The sequence below is a fragment of the Miniopterus schreibersii genome, assembly GCF_964146895.1.
Source record: "Miniopterus schreibersii genome assembly, chromosome: 18".
Classification (NCBI taxonomy): domain Eukaryota; kingdom Metazoa; phylum Chordata; class Mammalia; order Chiroptera; family Miniopteridae; genus Miniopterus; species Miniopterus schreibersii.
Genome location: NC_138121.1, coordinates 39548571 through 39575934, shown reverse-complemented (window position 1 = coordinate 39575934; position 27364 = coordinate 39548571). Strand labels below are relative to the sequence as shown.

At 56.4% G+C, this 27364-nt stretch overlaps 1 protein-coding gene across 1 annotated transcript in view; it reads left to right on the top strand.

The window, feature by feature from the left end:
* Window positions 1–25596, top strand: part of TSHZ3 (teashirt zinc finger homeobox 3) — a 58566-nt gene extending 32970 nt beyond the window's left edge. Inside the window, exon 2 of the mRNA XM_081117860.1 lies at window positions 20873–25596. Coding sequence (XP_080973986.1) covers window positions 20873–24075 — 3203 coding nt within the window. The 3' untranslated portion in view covers window positions 24076–25596. The remainder of the gene's footprint in view (window positions 1–20872) is intronic.
* The last annotated feature ends 1768 nt before the right edge of the window (window positions 25597–27364 follow it).

The window sequence follows — 27364 nt, the reverse complement described above, 5'->3', positions numbered from 1 at the left end:
CTGTGGAGCGGACCACTCACCTGCGCAGTGGGCTGTTTGCCCTGATGAAAATGTCCCTCTCTGAGCTGTCCAGTGTGGTGGCCACCACCACGTGTGGATACTGCCAGCATCCCTGAGGAGCTAGATTTTACATCATTTAATTTTAACTGGTTTACTCTTAAATTGTCATGTGGCTAACACAGCTGCGGGGCTTTCTCTGGGTCTCCGCCTGTCTCCCTGACCTGGAGCTGGCCGGTCTGTCATCCGCAGCCTGGGAGGGACGAGTGGCTCTAAGAGCAGTGATGTGCACAGTAGGGTGCAGGCTGCTGTGGTCCAGCCTCTGTCGCAGCACCCCAGGGAATGTTGGCATCACCATCCCCTTTTGCAGACGAGGAAACTGAGGCTTGATGGCCACGGGACAGGGAAAGCAGGAGGCAGAGGAGGTCACTGTGCGCAGCACCCTCCTACCCACCTGTGAGGAATCCACGTGCTTTGTCCATAAGGACCTTAAACAGGCTCCCCAGCTACAGGACAGAGTGGAGGGTGAGCCAGGCCTGAGAGTCTGGATTGTGGCCTGTTAGCATCGTGCCACCTGCATCACTAAGGGCCAGCGCCTCGCCCGCCTCCTTGCTGTGTCCACTCTCCTCTGGCCCCAAGCACAGGCCTGCAAGCCCATCTGCCACCCGAGCAGGGATATATGCAGACCCCTGCACAGCAGTGCCTGGGGTCAGAGCTGCACCAAGAGGAACAAGGAAATGTGCAGAATGGCCCAGCTCTGCCTCACGTCCAGGTGGGAGGTAGAGGAAGGACGGCCGTTTTCCTCCTCGGGTCTGCCCCATACTCTCTGTGGCTCACTCAGCTCTGTGTCCTCAGTGTTCGATCCATTGGCATCTGAGAAGCAGCTCGTAGGAAAGAGGCTATTATATGGGAACAGGGCGGGGGGAAGGCAGAAGCAGGGTGGGGCACTTAGGAGACCTGGTGATGACCAGCAGCACCTGGGGTCCTGCGGATGGAGGAGATGCTGCTCCAGCTCAAGGAGCCCTTCCTTTGATCACACATCCCTCGGAGGGCACCAGGCTATGGGAACACCTGGTTCCCAACTCACCCGAAGAATTTGCGGAGCGTATGTTGAGCACCTGCTCAGGCCTGTGCCAGCAGGTGCAGGGGACACCAACCTATGCAGTCCTCAAGGTGGTCAGAGTGCAGAGGCGAGGCAGAAGCAGGTAATTCTGCCAGGGTGCCACGACGGAGGCGGACACTAAGCGGATGGGTCACGGAGGAGGGATGCCTTACTCCTCCCAGGGGCGAGAGAGCCCGGGCGGGTGGGCTCCTGCCAGTGGGTGGAGCTGAGTCCTGAGGGATCAGGGTGGAGGGGGTGGGGGGGCGGCAGTCCTGAGAGCCTCCTTCCGCTCTGAGCCTCATTGTCCGCTGGTGGCATGACTTGGGCACTCGCCACTTCCTGCCAGACTTCCCAGTTTGAGGACTATTTCCAGAGTTTTCTGACCTTCTGCTAATGCAGAATATTTGTTCTTGTTGACCTGATGGTCCCCAAAGCTGTGGTCTCTCGGATGTATTCTTCCTCAAGTGAGTGCCCCATATCAGAGTGAGTCTCAGTTCAGCTGTCCCCATGCATCAGGGGGTGGGGCTGCCTGCCTTGGGCCCCTGTACTTGGAAAATATTCTGTCTGCATCGTCGCAGAAGGTACAGCCCCACTGACTGACGCCCAGCCGGAGCCATGTTCCTCCTCTCCGGCAACTGTTCAGACCCTGCCCCCCCTTCCAGCCTCCATTCCTATACCACCACCCACTGGCCTGTCCTCCCTGGTGGTCACTCCATATCCCACCCCCAAACTAGTCCTTTACCCAGGGCTTGGTACACCGTGATGCCCACGGACCTACCGTCTTCTGGGGTGACCAGCGGCACACTGTGTGTGTCTTCATGCCGATCAGCCTGCGTCCCAGAGGCAGCTGGGATGCAGGGCAGCAGGTGGTCAGCCTCAGGAGCTGGGCTTTGGGCTGACCTCAGAGGAGACACCAGGCAGCCTGTCATGGTGGGTGACCCAGCTGTGGACCTAGGGTCTGACTTGGCATCAGCGCTATCCTTAACTCCCCGAGGTGCCTCTGGGTGGTCCCCCTTCTCTGGGCCTAATTTTTTCCTTTATTGAATGAGATGCTGGACTTGGTGCCTATTTAAAAGATTCCTGCTACCTCCCCTACCCTGGGGTGACCTGAGTCTGAGCAGCCACGGCCAGAATTTCAGCAGGCGTCTTTGGCAATGTGTCTGTCTTCCCAAGAAGAGCACTGATTGGGTGGAGAGCACTGAGTGGGCATGTTCCTGGCACTGCTGCCTCAGGTCCACACAGGCATCTGGCCACCAGAGAATGACCCTGTCACTTATCTCTACATCACCCTGTGCACCATGGAGCGCTCCACCCCCCAGGAAGGAAATCCACCCTGGAGCAGCCCAGCCTCCATTTCCAGAGGAGTGAGGGCCGGGCTCATGAGAACGGAGCCCATAGTGTTGGTCCCACTGGAGAAGGGAACCGACGACTGGACCAGGGTGCCCCTGGCTGTGGGCTCCGTCTCTGTTTCGCTTGTCAGGTGAACTTTCCGGTGCCTTTTTCCTTATGATGACTTGATTAAGGACACAGTAGCCCTTGCCATGATTTTTATCTCTTTGCAGTAATATCTCTCAGTTCTAATGTCAGAGATTAGCTTGTTTTCAAAACACTAAGTGCAGGACAAGCCTGTCCTACAGTTGCCTGTGTGGCCAGTGCTGCCGTAACCCCCATCTCTGACAAACACAAGCTGTGGCCACACCTGCACATCAGCGCCGTGGGAAGGAGCCTGAGACTCGGAGCGGGAGCCAGAGCATTAGGGATTTCAATCCCGCTTTATTTTCAACTTGAAATGGAGGAAAACAGACAAAAAACAAATAAGAAAGCTAAACAGTTGCGTGAGAGCTAGCAATTTGCTGGCTCCCGATGACAGACACTGCATTATCATAATTGTCTCTTCTACATGATAGGACAGAAAAATAATAATGTCATTTTATTTATAGATGGGGTGGCCCCTTTATGAGAGTCATACAAGTTTCTGCCAAGTGGAGTAGGTCAAATGACATCTTTTGATCAGGGCTGTCCAAAGAGATCAAAGATGAGTGGCAGGTAATGGAGACCCAGTGACAAACCAAATCTAAAGCAGAAATAGGGCTGCCAGGGCTGCCAGTTACCCATTAGAGGCCCGCCTGAGGAAGGCAGGCTGCTTGACACGTGGGCGAGCACCTAAATCAGCCAGGCGTCAGGGCCAGAATTGTGCATTATCATTGGAAATGGCTGTTATTTCCTCGGTAACGTTTCTGTTAAGGCTTTGTTTGTGTTGGGCTGACCCACAGTCGGAAGTGGAGTTGGAAGGAGGCGAGCCCAGAGGACTGGATGGGGGGACCCCCTTGGTTTTGGCCATTACCTGTTTTTAATTGCTGGGCCCTGACGGGGCACCACCCGGCCCTGCGTTCTGCTCAGATGGAGGGAGAGGTGCCCCAGTGCAGGTGAGGGTCAGGTCCGTCCCTGTGTCTCTCTGCCCGCGGCACGGCCGCGGCCCTCAGGAGGCCCTGGACCTTCCTGAGCACGGGGAGGGGAGGCCCAGGCGGAGGGGGCTCCGAGGGCGGGGCAGGCCGGCGCCCACGCAGCCTGTGTGGGCAGGGACGCAGCGGCAGCTTCCGCATCACGGGGAAGGAACGCGATGAAGTTGTGCTTTTAGATGTGGTAGTTAAAAGGCTTTGGTGGGAAACAAAATTTGCTATTTTTTTAATTTGTGGGGGTTGGATAGGGTGGGATACAAAGAATACTCACAGAAGCACGTAGAAGCAAGGGCTGCAGGGCCCAGGAGAGAAGCAAAGCCCGGCCCGGTGCCCAGGTGGTGCTGCGGGTGCTTTCTGCTCTGCAGCTTGTGCTGGAGGGTTAAAATACTACTAAACATTGAAGCGAGTATACTAGTTAGCTAATTAGTATGTTTCTCTTTCTTTTAATAATCCCAATGCATTTTCTTTCTTTCCTACCTCCATTTTTGTACACGTGGTAACCCTAAAGAATATATTTAGAGGCATAATTAGTTATAATTAGAAGCAAACAAACCTAGCCCAGAGTAGCTCCAGTTTGTCACACGGGATTGCAGGTAATGGTGGCAGAGGCAGACACCAGGATCCCTGCTGCCTAACGAGGTAACAGTCTGCCACCCACACGCCCACCCACGTGCCCACACACATGCCCACGCGCACCCACATGCCCTCCGAGGGCAGAGGAACAAGCCGTGGAAGTTGCTTCCCCTTGGCTTGCGCAAGTTTCACAGCCTCACGTTTCCTGGTCATTTTCCATTAACTCCGTCTTTAGGTGACGGGGACACCGTGTCAGAGCCATGGCGTCGCTCCGCGCTGATGAGAAGAAGACAGACGTTTGACGGTGAGGCCTCTTGGCAGGAAGTTGGGTCGAGGAGTCCCTTCCAATCTGTCACGCGCAGCAGGAAGCTTGCAGCCCAGCCCCTCACCTCACCTGTCTGGGGGACACCTGGCTCCATCGGAAGTGACAGGCTGCGTATGCAGGGCCCCTGAACGAGTCCTCCAAGTCTCCAGCCATTTGCTGGGGAGGACACACCTCTTCCCTGACCCTAGGCAGTCACCTTTGACATTTGACCCTGACCTACAAAACGCCTCTTCCCCCTTGATTGTCTCCCACCTCAAACCTCTAAGTAAATGAAAGTTTAAACCAATCTGTGCTCATGCTGGCTTTCGAGTGAGAATTTAAAAAAAAAAATTCTCTTGAATTATGTAAAGATGCATCACAAGGTATTTACGATTTAAAAAAAACAGATATTCTTCTTATATACGGATAAAATTGGAAACGTGGAAGCATATTTGGTAAGTGTAAACAGATGGTTAAAGATTTTTGCTGGGAAGTATCAGAAGCAGTTATTCCTGACTTGCCTGCTTGGCTAACCACGGCTCTGAAGAGTCAGCTCCCAGGGCACAAGGCAGGAGGTGCGGGGCCACCTGGCTCTGAGTGGAGCAGGGAGGGCCCTGGTCTCTTTATCACGATGCTGCAGGGAAACCTGCCCGTGGGACCCCTGCCTTCTTTCTCCCACCAAGTCGCGGAGGGGTCCTTTACCCCTGAGCAAAAAGGCTCCTGTGTTCGCTCCCTAATTCGGGATGCGGCCGCGAGGCTCGCTCAGGGAGCCGGGTCCTGTGCCTTCCCGGCTGCGGCGTGGAGTTAGCGCTCTGCCTTTGCTCCGAGGACGTGGTCCTTTTATTCACGAGGGCTCCGCGTGGGAGGTTGCCTTCCAATGCAGTGGGTGCCGAGTCGCCTCAAATTCCTGGGAAGAGAAGAAGGTGGCGTCCTGCCTTTCTCCCCTGGCAGAGCGGCGCCCACCCGCGGAACAGCCCAGATAAGGGAGCGCAGCCCAGGTGACTTAGCAGAGAGCGTGGAGCGCCACGGAGCTGGTGTGTCTCCCACTCGGGTGGTGTGGGGGTGCGCGGAGGTGGGGTCGGGGAGGAGGAAGCGGCCTGTTTCTCACAAGCTGATCTGAAATGCTTTCAGTAGAATTGTTCAGTAGCAATAATCTGTCAACAGATTACAATTTTGCTTAATTTTAATGTGGCTAACTTAAGATGGTTGTATAGTAAATTTATGCAACTGATCACAGTTATTAAATTACTACGTCTGCAAAGGAAGCAATCAAACCCCTTATTACAGTTGCTGTGAGTGAATGCTAAATGTCACGGAGCCACCAGGCGCTGCGGGGAGCCGCACTCCAGTTAAAGATGCATAAAATATCAGCACTTTTTTAATGCTTGTGCATTCAACAAAGACTCCCATCATAATTAACTGGTATGGAAATAAATAATTCTTACAAACTACCTCAGAAACAGTTGTGCCACAGTTTTTGTCAAAGTCTGCTGCTCTGTAGCGATATTTAAGCCCTTCAGACACATTTCCTCTGACTCACATATGCTATAAAATATTTAAATCTCACAGAGAGGTTTGAGAGTGATATTATAAATCCAACTCTCGGTGCTAAAAAGTAATGTATGATGATTAATTTAATTATACAATTGAAGGTTTTGATATTTTAAAAACTCGAGATTACTTTTTGGGGGGGTAAGGGTCCCAGTCTGCCAGTTCTTTCTGTAAACAGCTGAGGATGGGTGTGGGGCTCAGCTCCTCCAGCCAGGTGGCTGGAACGGTTCTGCAGGTTACAGAATCCTGGTCCTATGCCCTCCTGTGCGGTTCTCAGAGTCCTGTTGGCGTGATTCCCATGGAGAGTGTGTAGGTCGGGAGACTTGTGGGAGTACCTGAGGGTCGCCCGCAGGGCGGACACTGGGCCACAGAAGACTCGCTGAACATTAGCTGTCGCTATGGTATGAATGCCCCCTGCATCTCATGGCTGCATTGTTCTGAAGCCTGTTTGCTTTGGCTGCCATGGGCCTTGGTCACATTACAGTCGTCACAGAGGGCTTGAGGTTATCCCTTGGCCGGCGCCCATACTCACTTGGCCCTGTGGGGTTTTAGAAACCTGGCCTAGCCAGCCTTTGGACTGCACTGGGCATTCCGGGCCTGGCAGGAAGGAAGAAAGCCGCTAGGATGGGGTGAGCAGCTCTCCAGCACCCAAAGGCTGGCCCCTGAGCCGGTTTGGTCCACTCAGCAACCCCATGGTGACGGGTTGACCAGACCCGGGAAGTTGCATGTGAACAGAATCCTCCTCCAGGCTGGTGGTGTTGGCCATGCGGGAGGCTGCTGGCCTTCGTGTGGTCTGAGTGCTCTGTCCAGCCAGGCCTGTGTCATGCCCTGGAGAGAGGGGTGTGACCTGGACACTGACGGGACACTGTGGTGAGGGATGCGGGGTCCATGCCTGCCAGCCCACAGGTTCCTGACCTCTTCCCAGAGGCTGAGGGCCACCCCAAAGCGGACTTGTGTCTGCTGGAATCACGCTCAAGCAGCAGGCCCACTGCAAGGACGTGCTCCCCTGCCGAGTGTATTCACTGTGTGAGGGTCACCGTGTGGGGCAGTCAGATTCATGGGGATGCCCATCTGTGCCTGTGTGGATGGACGTGGGCACCTGTGTTTACATATATGCATTTGTATGTGTGGATATGTTTATGTGCATGTACATGCTTCATCTGTACAAAGAAATGAAAATGAGCCATGTCACCTGACTCCACAAGCACTGGGCACTCAGAACCCGCCCTGGTGGGGTTGTTGGGTTAGAGCCGTGGCTCCCAATGTTCTTGTTGTGAAGTGTGGCCTCACTTCAGACCTCGCTTGGTCTGGAGGGGCAGCTCCAGGGTGGGCATGGCGCACTCTGTACTAGTGTTCATCATGCACCTTGGTGAGAAAAGTGACAGGTGTGTTTAGTGTTTTGGGGAAAAGCAAATACACAATCATAAAGCTCCATTATGGAAATGCTGTGTGGTTGGGAATGAAGAAGAAACAGCTTTACTTAATAAAACAGTCAGACTATAGAATCTCTTAAAAAGAATCCATTTTTGCTTAAACAGAACACTGGCCCCCTGGCTGCCTGCTAGGGGCGTGAGCCCGCCTGCTCTCTGCGTGGCCTGTGTCTCTGCCCCATGGCTGGGTGTGGTGTGTAGTCCTGCACCTTGTTCAACCTGGCTTCCCCCAGCATAGTCCCCGGGCGCTGCAGCTCAGGGACTGGGTTGACCCCGAACCTGGCAGCCTGGGGCCCAAGTCTGCGGCCCTGTCTCTGGGTGGTGCAGCTTCACTCATTGAGATTAAGGTGGTTTCAGGGCTTTGCACATGTGGTTTCATGGACCCCTTGGCGCCTGGTGTGGGGGTGACAGGAGCCAGGAGACATGAGTTCATCTCCCTGCTCTCTGCGTGACCAGCTGGGCACTAAATGGGACACAGTGTCCTCACCTGAGAAGTGGGGAGGCCGCCAAGCCTACCTCAGGGGGTGGGTGTGCGGAGAACAGGGGTAATGGAAATAAAACCTCCACAAAGTGCTGAAAACAATAGCACAGAGAAGCCCACACCTCCCCACTCCTCCATACCATTGTGCCTGCCTTGTCGTGTCAGGTGAAGCAGGCAGCCCTGGATGGGGCTCCTGAGAGTGTTCAGGTGACTCCTGACCGACCCTCTGTCACCTCCCACGGAGCCCTCGGTGGGCCCGGGGGTCCCTTTGCTGTGGTGGCTCTGCTCCATGACAGTGCTGGAGCCTGGCTCTGGACACATCTGCTCAGCTGGGCCTCCCGTGGCCCCTGGCTACTCGTTTGGCCGTTTCCATGTCTCCTTCATTGTGGGCGATACGGCAAAGCCAGCATGAGTTGAGCAGTGATGGTCCTGGCTGCTGTCATCTCACTGCTAATCCCAGCAGTTGTCCCTGTGCGCCCGCCGCTTGCCTAGTTATGTAAGGTGACATAGGACACCTGGAGCTGGCCACCCCAGGCAGGAGGAGGAATCCCCCAGGATCCATGCCCCCCACGCTGCCCCTAGCCTGCCACTAGCCTCCCACCGTAGCCGAGGAGGAAAGAGCTCTAGAGATTCGGTCGCTGCAGCAGAAACTATCCTGATACAGAGTGAGGGGCTTCTCCCCAAATGTGCTTCATGTAAACACGCTCTCAGAGATGCCTCCGGGGGTGGACACAGAGGAGCCGAGCGCTCGCAGTGGATCCGCGAGATCTCACGTCTGGAGATCGCGCTGTGCTGTCAGGGATCCAGTCCCTGAGCCCCTCCCCACGCCCCTGACCTGGCTCTGTGTGCAGGGAGGGGTCAGTCCAGGCGCTTCTGGGGACGTGACCTCCTACAAAGAAACCCTCCTGAAGAGTAAACTTTCCACCGACTCGGAAGAAATCAGAGGAGCCAGGTATTGGCCCAACCTGGCAGGCCGGGCCTGTCAGCAGGCAAGAGGCCCGGGTGGCCCCCACTCCTGCCCTAAGACCCTGCCCCCAGGGGCATCCCATGGGAAGCTACTTGCACTTTCCTAGCTGGGCTTTTTTTTCTATGTTGAATTGAGTTCATCTTTGGTGATGTAAAAAAGAAAAAAAATTGGTGTTCAATTGCAATCATATCTAACTGCCCCAAATTAAACCGCCCCGATCTGTGGGGCCCTCGTCACTGCGCAGCGTTACCCCGAGTCAGTATCGAGACCCCAGCCTTACCAGAGTGGCTGGTCTACAGGGCTCTAGTCCCTCCCAGTGGACTCCTGGTGCCCAGCGCGGGGGGCTGGTGGCGGGGCAGGCTGGAGCGGTCACGTAGAGCCTTCACGTGTGGCTGCAGGAGCCCACGTCCACCACGTCCACCAGAGGAGGGGCCGGTCAGGCTGGCGGGGCCCCTCTCGGCGTGGGGGTTTGTCTCTGCAGGGGAGAGCCCCAAACTTGCACACGCACACGCACAAGTGCACTTCTCTGTCGTAAAGCCATTTATCTCTCGACGTCAAACTGCAATAATTAACTATTATTGATCTTAAATTCAATTAACTTCATTAACACAGGTCCTGACGGGGGAGCTTGTAAGGGAAAGGCATTTGGCAAGTGTCTTTGCTCAGTTGACATTCCATCTTCCCCCGGTGGCTACGGACTTTCCAGCCGTCCCTCAGAGGCAGCGGGGAGAAAGGGCCGGGAAACCCGGCGGGCGCGCAGGGGGAGGCGGGCGGCGCAGGGCGGGGTTGGGTCCCTTGTGGAACGCGCTCAGTTCCAGATGGGGGACTCGGCCGTGCCCGCCTCCTCTGCAGACGCCGTGGCATGTGACTCGGGAGTGTCCAGTTTCCCTTGACCGGAGAGCAGCCCTTGTTTGTGTTTCCAGATGGGAAGTCGTTTCCCCTTGACCGGGGAAGAGGAGCCTGGCCCCACAATTGTACTTGGGACTGGAGAGGCTCTGGGCAGCCCATGGCCTGCCCTGGCTGTCTCTCCTTCCCTGAGTATTTTGGGTCCTTTATACTCACCACAGCCCTCCAAGGTAGGCCACGCCACCCGTTTCACCAGGACTGTGCCACGCTGCTGTGTGTCTTCACGTGTCGGCGGTCACTCCGTGTGTACTCACGAGAGAAGCAGCGAGACAGACGAAGGGGAAAGGGCCGGGCCTCACTGCCCTGCCTACTGCCGCAGTCTGTGGGTGCAGGGGCAGCCTCCACCCCTCAGCTCCCCGACCCTCAGTCTCCCTGTCCATTAAATGGGCAAGCTGTTGGCTTGCCCTCCCCTGGGTTGTTCCAGAGCTTTGTCCCCAAGGAGGACAGGATGCTCCTGTGTGTGGACAGCTGGTTGGGTTTTTAATTCCTTATGGAAATGCTGCTTGTTTTCTTGGTCAGGGAAACAAAACAAAACAAACAGAAAAGAGCAAGCCTGAAGTCTGCCTTCCATATTTGTGACATCCTTTCATTTGAAGCTTTGGTTCCATTCAAAGACCTTTTCAGGCCCCTAGAGAGTGCCAGGCCTGGGGCCAGGGCCCTGAGACAGCGCCCTTGCCCACTCAGGCAGCACTCACCCAGCCTTAGGCAGCTCTCACAGGGCACACCCTCGGCTCTCTGCCTAGTGTCTGTTCTGTGAGGCGGGAGGTGCCCAGGGCTGCTCCGCCCTGCACTGGACGGTGTGGAGGAAGCTTTGGAGGGGGGCTTCTGCCTGTGGTGACACTTGACTGTGTGGCTCTTATGCTAAGCAGGCCAGGAGTTACTAAGAATGTTGCTAATGCAGGCAGCGTGAGGGGAGGCAAGGAGCGCCGGTCTGGCTCCTGTGATGTGTATGGAGAGACTGTTGACGCCTGTGGGTAGCCATTGTGAAAACTGCGGGAGATGGTCTCCAGTACAGATGTGCAGATGATAACACCGATAATCATTCCTTAAGTTTCCCTAGAATTCAGAACCTAGAGAGGCCTTTCCACCCATTGTCTCCTCACTGAGGTCTAAGCCGCTTTCAGAGAGACGGGTAAGGAGGGACTTCCTGGGGCAGGTGGGAGAGCAGGATGTTGGTGGGCAAGGCAGAGGACCTGGGGAAATAAATGGAGCACTGGACACAGTGAACCCATGATGAGGCCAACAGAACGTTCCCAGGGAGAGTAGCTAGGCGTGTGTTGGAGGGGTGGGCACTGAAAGGTGAGCGTGAAGTGAGATGCTGGTCTTAGATGCCAAGCTAAGGAGTTGGTGTGGATGTGTGATCCTCTATCACCCTCTGAGCTACACAGCCAAGGCCTTTATGACTATGAGTGACTCTGAGCTGTTCATTTTGGTAACTTCATCTTCCTTACCCTAAAGCTTTGAGTATGTGCTTAGTATCATGTACATGTCAGTGAAGGGATGGGTTTTTTGGTGGGTGGGTGGGTGGATGGTAGATGTTGGATGGGTGGATGGGTGGATGGTAGATGTTGGATGGGTGGATGGGTGGATGGTGGATGGGTGATGGATGAATGAATGGGTAGAGGGGTTTGGTGAAGCAGGCACCCCCTCTTCCATGTGAATCTTGATTCCTCTTTCATATAAGCCATCTGTTACCTTCTCCCTGAATACAGCCCTGTTGGTGTGCTGGGAACAGCCAGTAAGGCCTAGTGAGGAGAGGAGCTGGACATGAGCAGCCCATTTGGAACAGCCCATCACCCTATTTTCAACTGTGGTTCCCAGGTTTTGAGATCACTGAGTCCACTGGGTTCCATAGCTGCCTTTTTGGGGACTACAAGCTACCCGGTGAGGGTCACTCTGCTCTGCCTCCAGATGGTCCCATGCTCCAGAGCTGACGGTGTCTAAGGCAAAACTTTTTCAGCCGTTAGTGAAATTGACACTGCTCATGTAGTTTGAGAAGCCTAAGCACACCTTCTGCTTCTCAGATCTTACACACCTGCTGCTTGCTTTGTCTGAGCTCCACCAAGGTGAGGAGTCTGCTCTTGGGATGAAGTCATTCTTCTGAGTCCTTGGGTCAGTTGTGATTAGGGTTGGCCTTGTGGACTTTGTGGACTAACAAATCAGAAGGATATAGGAAAGAGGTTCAGACCTTAGATTCTTTACTCCAGATGGGCAGGGAACTTGGACATATATTGAGCTCAGAAAGAGAAGTGGGGATATGGTGCCCACAGTGGGCTTTCCTTCTTCACCACTCTTGCCAGGACTTACCTGGCTCGAGGCTGAGCTTTGCCTGATAGACCATCCTGGTTACCAAGTGGGATTGACTGGAGTGCCAAACTCCAGCACCTCAGGGCTGGGCTGGATTGTGGTTCTGCCTTGAGAGCTGGGGTCTAGAGGCTTCCACTGTTGATTTGGTGCCCAGTTGGCTCATCTGTGCTTGAAACCAAAGACAGAGGTGACCGAACTGTGCATTTACTGTTTGTTATCTGAAGATCTGTCTGAGATGATTGCTGTCAGTGTGACTGTGTTCATGATACATATTTCTTTGGGGTGGGATTGGTGCCCCACTGTAGCAGAGCATATCCCAGAAATAATGGGACAGTGTGATTTTAGAGCTAAGGGAGCTGGTTTTTCTCTCTGGTCCTGGGGGCCTCTAACATCCTGACTTCCTCTCTCTTGGAGCCCTCTGTCCTATGGAGAGAGCCCCGGGAGGGGAAGGAGGTGGCTTTAAGGGCTGCTGAGATGGTTGGATGAGGCTCTTTCATTGGAAGTGTCTTTCTTGACCCAGTGGTGGGAGCTCCAGGTTTGGCTCCTGGAGTCTCAGGCCTCCCGTTCTCCTTCCACATCTACAGGACTGGGCCTGGGTCTGGATGCTGAGTCCCCTGGCCCTTGCTGTCACTGGCTTCTCAGAGGGTGGCAGAAGCCTGTTAAGGCCTACATGGCAGCTAGTCACTCTGGTACCACCCAAGAATGCCATTCTCCTTTTGTCCCCAGAGGCTGTGACACCTGTTACTTAAGACAGCTTGGGTGGCGTTTCCTGTGACTCCAAGTACCCAGGTGGATAGATGGAGGGCACCCTTGTGCTCTGCTGGGTTGTGACCCCTGGGTATTAGTCCATGAGCAAAGCTTTCTCTAGAATCAACTTTCTCTCTCTGCTCCTGATTTACTACCTATCAGAGGTCCCCACACAGCTCAGTCCACTCACCTTGGTGTTCCTAGCACCTTTGCTAAGCTCTCTCCCCCCATCACCCCCTCCCTCCACCATCTCCTCGCCTTCCTGGCACCAGAAGGAATTTTCTCATCAGTGCTGCTCCTCAAACCCCCTCCCAGCCAGCAGCCAGCAGAATGTCCCCTATCCTGGCTTTCAGTTTCCCTGGGACCCCCGGGCATCAGGGTGCTAGGAGCTGCCCCGAGGATGCGTGTTTGGTCCTTGCTTGGCTCAGGCCTTAGCACCCTGCCTGTGGCACTGCCCTACGCACCCTCCAAGCCTCCCAGCAGCCCATTTGATGGGCTCTGGTAGCACCTGGGGTGAAGCAGATGCTGCAGATGGGGTGACTCACAGAGGAATCCTGTCCCTTCAGTTAGGGGGTGACACTGCACAGAGGAGAGACCACTAAAGTAACCCAGAGGCTCGGTTGGCTCGGTGGGCACGGCACTTTCCCCAGGGGTGTTTAGAACAGGGCGAGGTGTAGGTTTACCCATAAAGAGCAGGGTGGTGGCTCAAGACCGAAGCTGACCTGAGGAGGGCTGGGCTCAGCTGGAGAAGGGGCTGGCAGGGCTGGGGCGCAGGGACCCAGCAGCAAGAGAGGTCCGGGTGTCAGAGGCGCTCCTTCCACCTCCCTGGCACTATGCAGAAGCCAGCTGGCTGGAACCCCGCCCGGCCCCCAGGGAACCAGTCGGGTGGTCGTGGTGGGTGGGGCTGTGGGGTGAGGCCAGGCCTGGTCTCTGCCTGCCTGCTTCCCTCCTGAAGTCCCTTTGAGGAGCCTGTGCTGGGTCAGGAGCTTCTTGCTCCGCCTGCGCCCCTTGCTTTCATTTCCCCACACACCTCCTTCCTGGCCCTCCGCCTTCCCCAGCGCCCACAGCTCAAGGCTGCCAAGGGAGGAGGCGCAGGTCTGCGTCTTGGGGGGCCTCTCACCACCTTCCTGAAGGGCAGCATGGAGATCTGGGGTCTGGGAGACCAAGACTCAGAGACCTGCTGTTGTGGGAGCGGAAGTCACCCCAGAGGTTGTCCCTGACCCTCGTGTGGGACCTCGGTGTCCTGTGGCTTCCATGGAGCAGCAGCCCCTCTGCGGCATCCTTTCAACTTGGAAATGTTTTTGTGCTTACTCCTTAAAAGTCCTTGCTTTTTACAAATGCCTGGGGAACAAGCTGGAGCTCAGAGGCCTGAAGCCAGTCTCATGTCACACGAACAGCCCCGGTGAGCGGGAGCCAGGGCCCAGCGTCCACTGTCTGGGGCTCCACTCAGTCTAACACAGGCCCCTCCACGTCTGGGCCCGGCCTTCATGGATGGCTCTCCATGTGGGGCGTGGGACATCCCCACTGCCCCCCTTCCTTCCTGGGAATCTGCTCTGCTGTGGGCCCAGATGTGGGGTGGAGGGGAGGGTGCAGATGCAGAGGGGTCAAGACACCCCATGGAGATTTTGGCTGGTGTCTGCGTCCGAGTTCCTTCTAAAACACCGAGGGGCTGGCCTTACGAGGGGTCTTGGCACAGGGTCTGTTACATTCAACCTGCTTTTGATTCACGAACAGCCTACTCTGGCTCAGAGGGGAGGGTGGGGAGAGCAGGGAGGGCCTGCACAGGGTGTGTACCAGCCTGAGATGGGGTTGGGAGACCTGGTTCCATGGCCACCCAGTTTCAGGCATGTCTTCTGGGAAGTCCTGAGTCTCACCTATGTGAGGCCCTGGGCTCTAGGGCCTGTCCTCCTGGGGCTCCCTGGACAGGCCAGGTGCCTGGTGTTCTCTGCCGATGGTGGCCCCAGGTCCTCTCTGGGCAGAAATAGGCCTCTGTACCCAAGCTGCTCACGAACGCTCTGCTCACTAAGCCTACTGAGCGGTTAACTTCCTTCTTGCTCACCCCCTCAACTGATTACATTTTTCTTTAAAAAATCATCCTGTGTCAAGGCATGTGCCTCCAGCCTTGGAACTGCGTCCCCACCAGCCAGACTCCCAGCTTGGGCCCTGGCTGTCCTCTCCCCTTCTGTGTCTTCTCAAATCCCTGTCCGGTGCCTTCTCTCCCTGCCTGTCTCCCACTCCACCTGCTGCTCTGTGTGTCCTCTCTCTGCTCCCTCCTGCCCACCCTGTCCTCACCCTTTGCGACTAGACTGCTGCTGGCCTGTCCTTCCTCAGCCAGGCCCTCTCCCGTCCACGGTCCTCTTCTTCTCTCGTTGCCACAGTCCCAGGCTTCCTTGGGAATGAACAACCAGAGCCCCACAGGCGACAGAAGGACACGGTTCCCTGGACACCTCACTAAGAGGAGAGGGAAAGGGGTCCGAAGCAGCTGTGGCCAGAGAGCTCCTGAGGCTCAGGAGTTGGGGAACAGAGTTAAAACTTCAGAGCCTTTATTCTAGCCCCGAATGTGAAAACCGGCAGGACAGCTGACTTTGAGACTGCTCTGGGTGCAGGCACAGCCAGGCCTCTGTCCACCTCCCAGGTACCCAGCCTCGTGGCTGGCGAGTGCAGGCCCACCGGACACTGTCACCTCTGCAACCTTCTCGCCCTGAGAGTTACAACGGTGCATGGAGGGCAACTCCCACTAGCCCAGCTTATGGCTTATATTCACATCAAATTGGTCAATTCCTTTTTGCCTAGCGGCTGAGTTTATTAGTGACGATACATATTACTGGGGAGCTCCTACCTCCGCACCTCTCACCACCATGGTGGGGGCTCTTCACTCCCGGACAAGCCCATTGCCTCTGGCCATGTCTCAGAAGGTGTGGGCTTTGGGAGCCGAGGGAGGGACTCAGGACCCCCAAGGGGCAGGCGTGGGATTCCCCTGGGGGTGGGGCGTCCTCTGATGTGCCCAGGACACAGCACTCACCCTGTGGCCCTCCTGCATGATTCCCTCTGGAGTTCAGTCAAATCCCCTGTCCACCTCCACTGACGCCCACTCAGGTCCCAGCAGCAGGCTTGGTGCTGTTCCCTTTAATGGGCTGTGGGACCAGTTTCCTTGGCTGCAAGAGGGAGCCTCGTCCACAGGCACCGTGGGGGGGGCGGCCCCTGTGGCGGGGCTCACCACGTCACCTCCTGGCGGACGCGCACTTGCTTGCTTGCTTGTTTATCTTGCTGTCCAGGGTCTCGGGCTGTAATGGTAGAAGCTTTTGTAACTTTGAGAATTTTATTTCTCATGAACATGCCCAGGACCGTAGGATTCTGCCCGTGCCTCGCCCTCCAGCTTGCCAAGCTGTCAGAACCTTGTCCTTGGCCTTCAGCACTGGAGGCGGGTCCCAGGCTTGCTGGTCAGGCCCTGACTGTTCATTGAGGGAGAGACAGGGGAGACCTGGGAAGGGTCGTCCACTTCTGTCAGGGCTCACCTCTGGGAGAGAAACTTGTGCCTCGGAGCCACGGGGGGAATGAAATCTTCCCTGTTTGCCCCCTTGCTAGTCTCCACTCCTGCACATTTCTCTGTGTCTCTCCACTGCTGGGTGGCTGGAGTTGAGGGCCCTGCATCCACTGGCAGCAAAAGCTCCCTGCTATTCTCTCCGGGAAACTGCATTCAAGGATACTGGTCAGGTGGCCTGGGCTGGCTCCCCTGCGATGGGTTCTGTCCCCTGCCAGCCCCAGACCCTCTTTGGAAATGCCCACCACACTCAGAATCACCCAGGGCCTGCAGTCAGACCAGCCCATCTGCTTTGCTCTGGAACTGGCTGGAGCCTGGGTCCACCTCGATGTTTGGGCCACTGTTTAGGAGGCTTGGAGAAGTATTCTGTGGTGTTCGTCCATCCATCTGCTCATTCATTCATTCACTCATCCTCACTGGTGCATCCAAGGGCTGCTCTGGGCCTGCAGCAGGGATGTAGCAGAGATGAGGTGGGGCTGGTCCTGGCCACATGTCGCAGGACGCCTTGTAACAAGAAGGGAGGAGGTGCTAAGGAGACAAAAACCGGTTCGGAGAAGCCCCTTCCCAGACAGGGCCTTTCCCCTGGGGCCTGGGGAGGGGTGGATGGACCCCTCCTCTGCATTGCCTGAGGGTCTCCCACCGAGGAGGCAGCAGTGAGCCGTGAAGAGTGAGAGGCTGTGGCCATTCCAGGTGCTGAAGCTGGAGAGGAAGCAGGCCGGATGGTGGGGGGCGTGGGGTTGCTTTGAGGACTGAGAGCTTTCTCCCAGCCCGATGGGAAGTCACTGCAGGCGTTCCCAGGGGTTGATATGACTGGCCTCTGACTGACAGCGTTCCGGCGGCTTCTGTGTGGAGAATGGATGTGAGGGCCAGGCTGGAGTTGGGGTTCCTTGAGGAGGGGTGAGGGAGGCTGGTGGCCGGCTCCCACTGGTGTCGGAGGGACAGAGAAAAGGGGCAGAACTCATTTCAAAGGCTGGTAACAGGCATCTTGCTGCAAGACATGACCTCCAGCTGACTTCTTTGCCAAGGAGACAGTGAGTGTGAGTTGCTCACCTACTAAGGGCAATAGTGAAGATGGAGAACAGGCCTTTGGCCTTGGAGAACTCGTCAGGAGCAGGCAGACATTGGAGAGCAGTCAGGGTCTAAGTAGCCGCTCCCAGGAGCAAGGCTTCCCGAGGCCACGCAGGACTCACAGTGGACCCAAGTGGTGATGGCCTACCCCTGGCTCCCATGCAGCAGAGACCCCTGAAGGCCAGCGTGGCGGGACTGCTCTTGGCCAGCCCACCTGCCCCCCAGTTGACCCCCACTGTCCACCCAGTCTGTCCTGGCCTCTTTGCCTGCCCTAGGACACTGACTGTCCGGCGCCCCGGAGTCCTTCCTTCTGCGCCACCAGGGGCAGTCCTCAGTCCAGAGTAGAGCGGGCTGAGGGGTGGCTTGATGCTGGTGTCAGGAGCAAACTTGGAGGGAAAGGGCGGAGCCAGCGAGCCCCCTTCTCTCAGGAAAACCGCAAGAGGGAGGGGAGGAGGAAGGACCTACGGACCCCATGCCTCCTGCAGGTGGGGGGCTCGAGGCCCAGAGAAGGACGTGCCTGCAGGCGTGGCTGCATGGTCAGGGTCTGTGGCCTGAGCCCCTTCCCTTTGTCTTTCTCACAGCTTCCTGCAGCTCAGTAGCCCAGAGCAGATGCTGTATCCTGGGGGCTCAGTAACTCAGCACGCGGCGGGAGGTGCACTTTTGCCACATTTTCACATGGAGGGAAAACCAATGGGCAGAAGTGTTAGCTCAGCCCGAGGAAGTACTGGTCACATGGGCCTGAGAGGAAATGGCTGGTTCAGGAGGTGAGGTCCTGTCCTGGCAGGTTGCGGGAATGCTGGCAAGGAGCCTAGGAGTCACGCCAAGGCAGGGTGGTGTGTGGGCCAGGCCAGGCCTCCCCAGGACACAAGGCCTCTGGGCACCTAAGCTTTTCAACTTTCCTCAGAGCGGGATTCTGTTCCCAGCAGGGCAGCCGCCTTCCTTTCCTGTCATATGAATTTCCTCCTCGGCACATAACTGATGACACTGATCCTGCTGAGCAGTTTACGGAGTGCCTGGGACTGCCCGGGGAGCTGGCAGGTCAGCGAGGTGCATGGGGAGCTCTGGACGGCCCACAGCACCCACGCCGTGCTGAGGCTTCCTGGGTCTGTGCTCTGGGAGGGTGGGCAGTGCACCGCGGAGCCTTTGGTTTCCCATTTGATGGCAGCCTTCGCACCACAGTGGGCTCTTCGGTGTCTACCCTGCTTCTCGGGCTGCCTAGTGTGCCCCATAGTGGCTTCAGGGGGCTGTGTCAGATTCCTGCCTATCCAAACGTAGCTCCCAGGGCTTGAATGGGAGCAGAGTGCCCAGGGTGTGTGGCTCATGGGCATCTCTGGGAGACAGGTGCTGAGACCCGCCCCTGCGCACATGGGCCGGGCTCCAGGAGGCAGGCAGCCTCCAGATGCTCTGACCTGTCCTGCTCTGAGCTCCCCAGGACTGCGGGAGCCCCAGGATGCAGGGCTCCCAAGGCTCACACCAGGCCAGTTCCAGGCTGACCGGGACCCTTGGTCACTCTCCCCAGCTGCCCTCCCTCCTGACCCGCTGGCCCCACTGGGTTTGTGGGCCAGGTCCCCAGCCTCCTGTGGGCTGAGGAAGGCAGTGGGACGGGGAGGAGCCCCTGCAGTTTTCTGTCTGTCCCTTCCCCAGCACACGCGTTCCCTTCATCACGGGAGCCGTGGTCCCTGTCCGCTTGGGCCCTGGCCTGAGGAGAAAAGCCCGTTGGCACTTTAACTTGTCAGCCCCAAGTGAGTGGCCCACACTGCAGTTCCCCTCAGCACTTTCCACCTCCACTGACTGCTGACCGCTGACCAGAGCAGGGCTCCGTCTTCTGTCCCTCCTCAGCAACGCTGCGGCTCTAGGATAGGATTCAGCCCTTCGCGTCCACGTGAGCAGTGTCCCTGCCTCCAAGGCTGGTCCAAACACGAGTACCCGGGACGCCGCCCCCTCCTGTGGGGATGTCGCGACTATCTGGGCACAGGAGGCGAGCGTTCAGAGGGCTTCAGAAGGACACAGGCGAGTGCCCCCCGGGCTGGGGGCACAGCACAGCGTCTGGGGGCTGCGCTGGTCTGAGTCACTGCACTGTGTTTGCTATGAAATCCATCCAGGGGAAATCTTTAGTATGGCACGAGCTCTACAAATAAAGCTTCTTTTTCTTTTCTAAGAGTCTGTTTTTATTTTCAATCTGCCATGAAGTTAGCACTGTGGGACCCAGCCTGACACACGTCCTTGCTGGCCTGTGGGAGGAAACAGGTGTTCAGGAGCAGGCGTGACCTTCCCGCAGGCTTGTGGCGAGGTGGCTCGGAGTCCTGGCCGCCCTGTGGATGAGTGTGTGCGAAGTATGCCGTCCTCAGCAGCCCAACTCGCTTTCAGCGCCAGATGAGCTCCACTAGGGAGTCACCCGAGTCACTGAATGCAAGAGGATGAAAAAAAACCATTTTGTTCCGTTAACCAACGGTTCCCAAGCTTTGCGTCCCTTGGTGGGAGCCTCTAGAACCCCCCGGCCCTCAGCCCGGCCTCCAGCTGCCCAGGTTTACTCGCAGCCTCGTGGCTTCCAGAGATGCCCGTGAGGCTGGTGCTGAGTAAATATTGACAAAGTAGTCTAAAGAGCAAACACTTTGGCATTTGTAAGGTCCACCAGAAGGTCTTGTATATATTTGTGCAGCAGGAGTGAGTGCTGCATACCAATCGTCCTGACGGGCGCGGACGTCGTCTGCACGGGCTGTGCGCTGGCCGGGCACGGCTGAGGGACCCGGCACAGGCCAGGGCTGGGGCAGCGGGCACAGCCTTCCCTCCCATCTGGAACAAACCAGGCCCCATCTCTCGGCAGGATGCATATGCTAAGCTTTAGGAGGCCTGCTTTTCCAGAAGGAAAAAAGCCACAAAATCTCATTTTAAATTTATTTCAATTGGTGTACTTTCTTTTTACTTTGTAAACATTTTATTGATGTTTTTGTCCTTATAGTTATTAAAGACTGAGCCTCAAAAACATAATGAGTGAAAAGTGCTTGCTTAATTTAAATTGTGAACCTGTGTGTTAGGGAATGCACTGGGGGTAGGGAAGCGCAGGGCAGGCTAACGGACAGGCGGGAGCCGCTGTCCTGAGGCTGGTCCGAGCGGCTATTGCGTTAGGAGCGAGTGCCGCCTCCAGAGTGTGCTTCACTAACTTCAAATTCCGTTTTAATCTCAAGCTGTTGCCCCGGAGAAGAGTAAGGTGGCAAGTTATTTGAAGAGCAGGTATTCTTTGTGCTTCAAAGAAACGCCGTATTGTAAGTGTTTAATTTTGTAAACAAACGCGCCCATGGGCCTTGCTGCCGTCTCCCAGCCGGGAGCTGAGGAAGTGTGCCAGGTGGGACCAGCACCACTAACGCTCTCTCTTCTCTCTCTCCTCCCGGCTTCTCCTTCTCCTGCACCTGCCCCGTCTTCCCGCCCGTCTCCACGGCAGCCTATGTCTCCGACGAGCTAAAGGCTGCTGCCCTGGTGGAGGAGGAGCTAGACCCAGAGGAGAGCCGGGCGGATGGGGAGCCCTCGGCCAAGTACGCCTGCCCGGAGAAGGAGCCCAGCAAGGCCTGCGCCAGCTACCAGGACTCGCCGGCCGTGGAGTTCTCCAGCCACGACCTGGACAGCGAGTCGCACATCAGTGAGGCCAGTGACCGCATGGCCGACTTTGAAAGCGGCTCCGTCAAGAACGAGGAGGAGACCAAGGAGGGGGCGGGGGCGCCGGAGGACGCGCCCGTGCCGGACAGCCTGGAGCAGATGAAGGCCGTGTACAACAACTTCCTGTCCAACTCCTACTGGTCCAACCTCAGCCTCAACCTGCACCCGCCGCCCTCGGAGCGGCCCCCCGGCAGCAGCAGCAGCAGCAGCAGCAGCAGCAGCTGCGGCAGCGGCAGCTTCGACTGGCACCAGAGCGCCGTGGCCAAGACGCTGCAGCAGGCGGCGCAGAGCCGCGCCCTGCCCGAGCCCAGCCTCTTCAGCACGGTGCAGCTGTACCGGCAGAGCAGCAAGCTCTACGGCTCCATCTTCACGGGCGCCAGCAAGTTCCGCTGCCGGGACTGCAGCGCCGCCTACGACACGCTGGTGGAGCTGACGGTGCACATGAACGAGACGGGCCACTACCGCGACGACAACCACGAGGCAGACGGCAGCAACCCCCGGCGCTGGTCCAAGCCGCGCAAACGCTCGCTGCTGGAGATGGAGGGGAAGGAGGACGCCCAGAAGGTGCTCAAGTGCATGTACTGTGGCCACTCGTTTGAGTCCCTGCAGGACCTGAGCGTCCACATGATCAAAACGAAACACTACCAGAAAGTGCCTCTGAAGGAGCCCGTCACGCCTGTTGCGGCCAAAATCATCCCAGCCGCTCGGAAGAAAGCTCCCCTGGAGCTGGAGCTGCCCAGCTCCCCAGACTCCACCGGCGGGACCCCCAAGGCTGCACTGGCGGACGCGGGCGATGGGCTGCAGAAGAGCGCCAGCCCCTACATCACGCCCAACAACCGCTACGGCCACCAGAACGGGGCCAGCTACGCCTGGCACTTTGAGGCCCGCAAGTCCCAGATCCTCAAGTGCATGGAGTGCGGCAGCTCCCATGACTCCCTGCAGGAGCTCACCGCCCACATGATGGTCACCGGCCACTTCATCAAGGTCACGAACTCGGCCATGAAGAAGGGGAAGCCCATCATGGAGACACCCGTCGCGCCTGCCATCACAACCCTGCTTGACGAGAAGGTGCAGTCCGTGCCCCTGGCCGCCACCACCTTCACCTCCCCCTCCCACACTCCGGCAAGCGTCTCCCCCAAGCTGACCGTGGAGGTCAGGAAGGACGCCGACAAGGAGAAAGTGGCCCCCGACGAGAAACCCAAGGAGGAGGAGAAGCCCTGCGGAGAGGAAGAGAAGTATGACGTCTCCTCTAAGTACCATTATTTGACTGAAAATGACCTGGAGGAGAGTCCCAAGGGGGGCCTAGACATCCTGAAGTCCCTCGAGAACACTGTGACGTCCGCCATCAACAAGGCCCAGAACGGCACCCCCAGCTGGGGCGGCTACCCCAGCATCCACGCCGCCTACCAGCTCCCCAACATGATGAAGCTGTCCTTGGGTTCCTCAGGGAAGAGCGTGCCTCTGAAACCCGTGTTTGGCAACAGTGAAATCTTGTCCCCAACAAAGAGCCAGACCCTGGTCTCCCCACCCAGCAGCCAGACCTCGCCCATGCCCAAGACAAACTTCCATGCCATGGAGGAGCTGGTGAAAAAAGTCACCGAGAAAGTGGCCAAGGTCGAGGAGACGATGAAGGAGCCGGAGGGCAAGCTCTCTCCGCCCAAGCGGGCCAGCCCGTCCCCCTGCAGCAGCGACGCCAGTGAGCCCGTCGCGATGGAAGCTCCGGGCGACGGGGGCTCCCGCAGCCAGGACCACAGCCCCAGCCCCCCGCGGGACGGCGGCAAGGAGGGGAGCCCCCTGGCAGAGCCTGTGGAGAACGGCCCGGAGCTGGGCAAGCCCGTGTCCAGCTGCCTGAGCAGCAGCACGGCCATCATCACCGACCACCCGCCCGAGCAGCCCTTCGTGAACCCCCTGAGCGCCCTCCAGTCGGTCATGAACATCCACCTGGGCAAGGCCGCCAAGCCCTCCCTGCCCGCCCTGGACCCCATGAGCATGCTCTTCAAGATGAGCAACAGCCTGGCCGAGAAGGCGGCCGTGGCCACCCCGCCGCCCCTGCCGTCCAAGAAGGCGGACCCCCTGGACCGCTATTTCTACCATGCCAGCAACGACCAGCCCATAGACCTGACGAAGGGGAAGAGTGACAGAGGCTGCTCGCTGGGCTCCGTGCTCTCGTCACCCACGCCCACATCCCCGGCAACCTCCTCGTCCACGGCGACGGCGGCGAAGACGTCTGCCGTGGTGTCGTTCATGTCGAGCTCCCCGCTGCGCGAGAACGCCCTGTCAGACATATCCGACATGCTGAAGAACCTGACAGAGAGCCACGCGTCCAAGTCCTCCACCCCTTCCAGCGTCTCCGAGAAGTCTGACATCGACGGGGCCACCCTGGAGGAGGCCGAGGAGGCGACGCCCGCTCAGAAGAGGAAGGGCCGCCAGTCCAACTGGAACCCCCAGCACCTGCTCATCCTGCAGGCCCAGTTCGCCGCCAGCCTCCGGCAGACCCCGGAGGGCAAGTTCATCATGTCGGACCTGAGCCCCCAGGAGCGCATGCACATCTCCAGGTTCACCGGGCTCTCCATGACCACCATCAGCCACTGGCTGGCCAACGTCAAGTACCAGCTGCGAAGGACAGGGGGGACCAAGTTCCTCAAAAACTTGGACACGGGCCACCCTGTGTTCTTCTGTAACGACTGCGCATCGCAAATCAGGACTCCCTCCACGTACATCAGCCACCTGGAGTCTCACCTGGGTTTCCGGCTCCGGGACTTGTCCAAACTGTCCAGTGAACAGCTTAACAGTCAAATAGCACAAACCAAGTCACCATCAGAAAAGCTGATGACGTCCTCCCCCGAGGAGGACCTGGGCACCTCCTACCAGTGCAAGCTGTGCAACCGGACCTTTGCGAGCAAGCACGCGGTCAAACTTCACCTCAGCAAAACCCACGGGAAGTCCCCGGAGGACCACCTTCTGTACGTGTCTGAGCTGGAGAAGCAGTAGCATTTGCTTCTGAGGGGACACTGGTCTGCTTTGAGGGAGCCGGAGCCGGAGCCGGAGCCGGAGGCCCTGCCTGACGCGCACAGGCTCTCGCCTTCCCGCGGAGCGCCCTCGGGCTGGATTGTTTTGTACGACTGTACAGTGTGGATAGAGGTGCGTAATCAGCTGTTGTTACTGGTAACCATGAAGGTCGAACGCAGTGCTAAGTGTTTGGAACTCCGTGTAAGTGGGATTCAGTGGCGAGCGCCGACGCTCCGAGCTGCATGCATTAACAGACCGTTGAATTAAGCATTTATAGGAGCCTGCGCACCCTCCCCGTGGCTGGAGTGCGCTGGCATTCCTCACCCCTTCATCTTTACCCTCTGAGTACTTTGAAGCACTTTTGCATTCATTTGGTTAAAAAATAAAATAAAATGATAATAATGTATGAAGCTCTGTTTTTTAAACTCCTTACCAGCTTCGTTATAATTAATAATATGAACCTCCGTTTATGCAGGTCTGCAGGGGTATAACACGCCTTGAAATTTAAAAGAATATTATTTTCACATTGAAACATAGATGTATATATTGTATAGATTTCAGACTCTCTTATGAAGAATGTGATTGTGGTTAAATGACCTTTCCTGCATTTATAGCAACGGTGTTTTATGTCCCTGCCATGCTCTGGGCATATGTCGTGCCTGTGTATAGTGTATATTTCTGTTTCCTTTTTTAAGGTCTATGGGTTTTGTTTTTACATGCAAACACTGTAATTATGCAGAGGATACCACAGATAGCATTTATAAAGTATGCAGAAACATTATCTGGAAGCAAAGTCTGACTGTTTGTTCTGCTCTACAGTACATCTGTATTGGCAGAGGCTCCCGTTTAAATTAAGCATATTTATTAGCCCCGTGTCACCATTTGTTCTGAGCGGTCTGAGTGAACGCGGCCGGGCGCGGCCTCCATGGCAGGCAGCTCGTAACTACTTTGCACATTGTTTTTAAAAGTATTTATTAGAAATCAAAGAACGCGCAAAATAAACTCAGTGCTCAAAGGGTTAAGTCTATCTGAAAAGGACGAAAAAGAGAGGACTTGTACTGTATTTCCTAAACGTTGATAAGCCTTTAAAGTGTTTGCACTGTAACACTTGGCTGAGCCCCGGGATCTGGGACTGACCTCCCCGTCTCCAGCCCTTCGGCTGCCGGGCCGTTGGCTGGGAGCCTTTTTGTCTCAAACGGTAACTTTCTGTTTTCTTGTCCCGATTATTTTCCCAAGATCCCACACTGCAGCTCTGTCTTCAGGCCCTGAAAGGTAACCCGTGGTTACCGCTCTGCAAGTGATCCTGTTCCTCCCCGTTTTTGGCACTTAATTTGCAGGAGTAACTGACAGCTGACACCCTATGAGAACCTGTGTATAAATATCGGCATGTAAACAGCACAGACACTGTACCACCGTGTGCCCTGTTTAGTTGTTGACAACGAACCACCATTATGTGACTCTTCATATAACCCTTTTTCTACGGCAGCATTAAAATCGTCTTTTTGCTATAATTTTGTGTCGCATTCACAATTATGTCTGAAATGTGTTCCGACTAACGAGCGCATTAAAGTGGAATTGTGTGAGGTCTGTTTATGACTGAGGTGGCTCCCGTGTCTGCCAGGTGCTGGCAGTCGGAAGCTGCCCGTAAATCAGGGGAGTCTCAGGGAACTTGGGTGTTTGGAGAGCAGGGAGCACCTCTCAGAGGCGGCGGGGACGGAATTTTCCCGGAGAACGAACATGTTAAAGAAAGGAAGACATTTGCCTGAGGTTAGATTCTCTCTGGGTAAGTGATGCTGTAAAATAGGGTAGCAGAGCCTCAGTCACACCTGGTGACTCCAATGGGATGGGTCTGGTCTCCCTGCTGGATGTGAGAGGTCTGGGCCCCGAGCCCTGCGGGAGGCAGACGGGAAGCGAGGCCTTTGGAAGCCTCTGTGCAGGGCGGCTCCTGCCTGTTGACGTGAGATTTTCAAGTAGCAGGAAACAGCCAAGAGGGGCAGGTGGAGTCTGGGTCCAGGGCCTCTTCTCCTGTGCTGAAGCACCCACAGGTGACGAGGCGCAGGATGGCACGGGTGGGGGGCTGAACCCACACATGGAGGAGGGGGAGAGCGTTATATGATAATCACACGCTTTTATTAGTCCTGGCAAATCATGCCAACAAAACGCTGGGACTGTCATGTAAAATTTAAAATACCTTTATTACTGTATTCAAGTCGCTCTTGCAGTTACGCGAATCATAGCTCCCAACCTAGAATTATACAAATGAGAGATGTATTCCAGCCATGTGATGCATAAAACACCTCACCTTAAAAATACTCTCTTATTAAAAATTTAAATTAAGCCCTTTCAGAGATGTTTGGCAACACGCCCACGGTTTCCATTCATCCCCACCCCTTTTTGTCAAGATGAGTCCAAAATCGGTCTGCTCTAGTCTTGTCGGCAGTCATCTCTCTCTGCGTTTTAGAGAGAAACTCACTGGAGTTTAGAACGGTTTTTGGCAAACAGGGGTTCCGGGCTGGCTGTGCTCACACTTGTGATGCAGACACACACTTGGGCTGTGCTGAGGGTGGGGCAGGGAGGGCTCCCCCTCTGGCCCTGGGCCAGCCCCCTTCCCCATCTGGAGAGGCCGTCCCTCTGAGCCGTCCTTTGCCCCATGAGCCCCTCCCCTCACCTGGGAGGAGCTGTGGGACATGGCACGTCTCCCGGGAACCTGGCTCAGGGGACAGAGACACTCTCCCCCTGTGCCTCCCGCATCCTCTCTTCCTGGAGCCCAGATTTCTACTCTTGAATTTTTCACAGGTTAAATATAGATTTGGTTTATTAGAATCCAAAGTCCTGAGTCTAACAGATTAAACTGACAACACTTCCGTCACCGTCAGGGCCCATGTGGCTTGAAGGGAGTTGGGATTTGTGCTGCTGGTGGAACCTCCATCTACAGTTTGGGAGAAGAACCTGACACTCTGCCCGTCTCCTCCTCATTACCCCAACCCCAGGATTAACTTCAGGACTTTTCCTCTTGGGTGTAGAAGGGAGCATTTCCAGTCGAGGTAGGTGGCACATGGTGTCGCTCACTCGGCATCTGGGCTCAGAGCCAGGAGGGGACTGCTTGTATTCATGGGGCCCAGAAATTAATTTTACCCGGAGAGGAAGCAGTGCCTGGGCAACTGAAGGCCCTTGTCAGGAGTACAAACCTAACTGGGCACAATGACAGTCCCCCAAACCACACATCATAGGGAGGGGACAGGCAAGGCCTCAGCCCACCTGCAGATGCAGG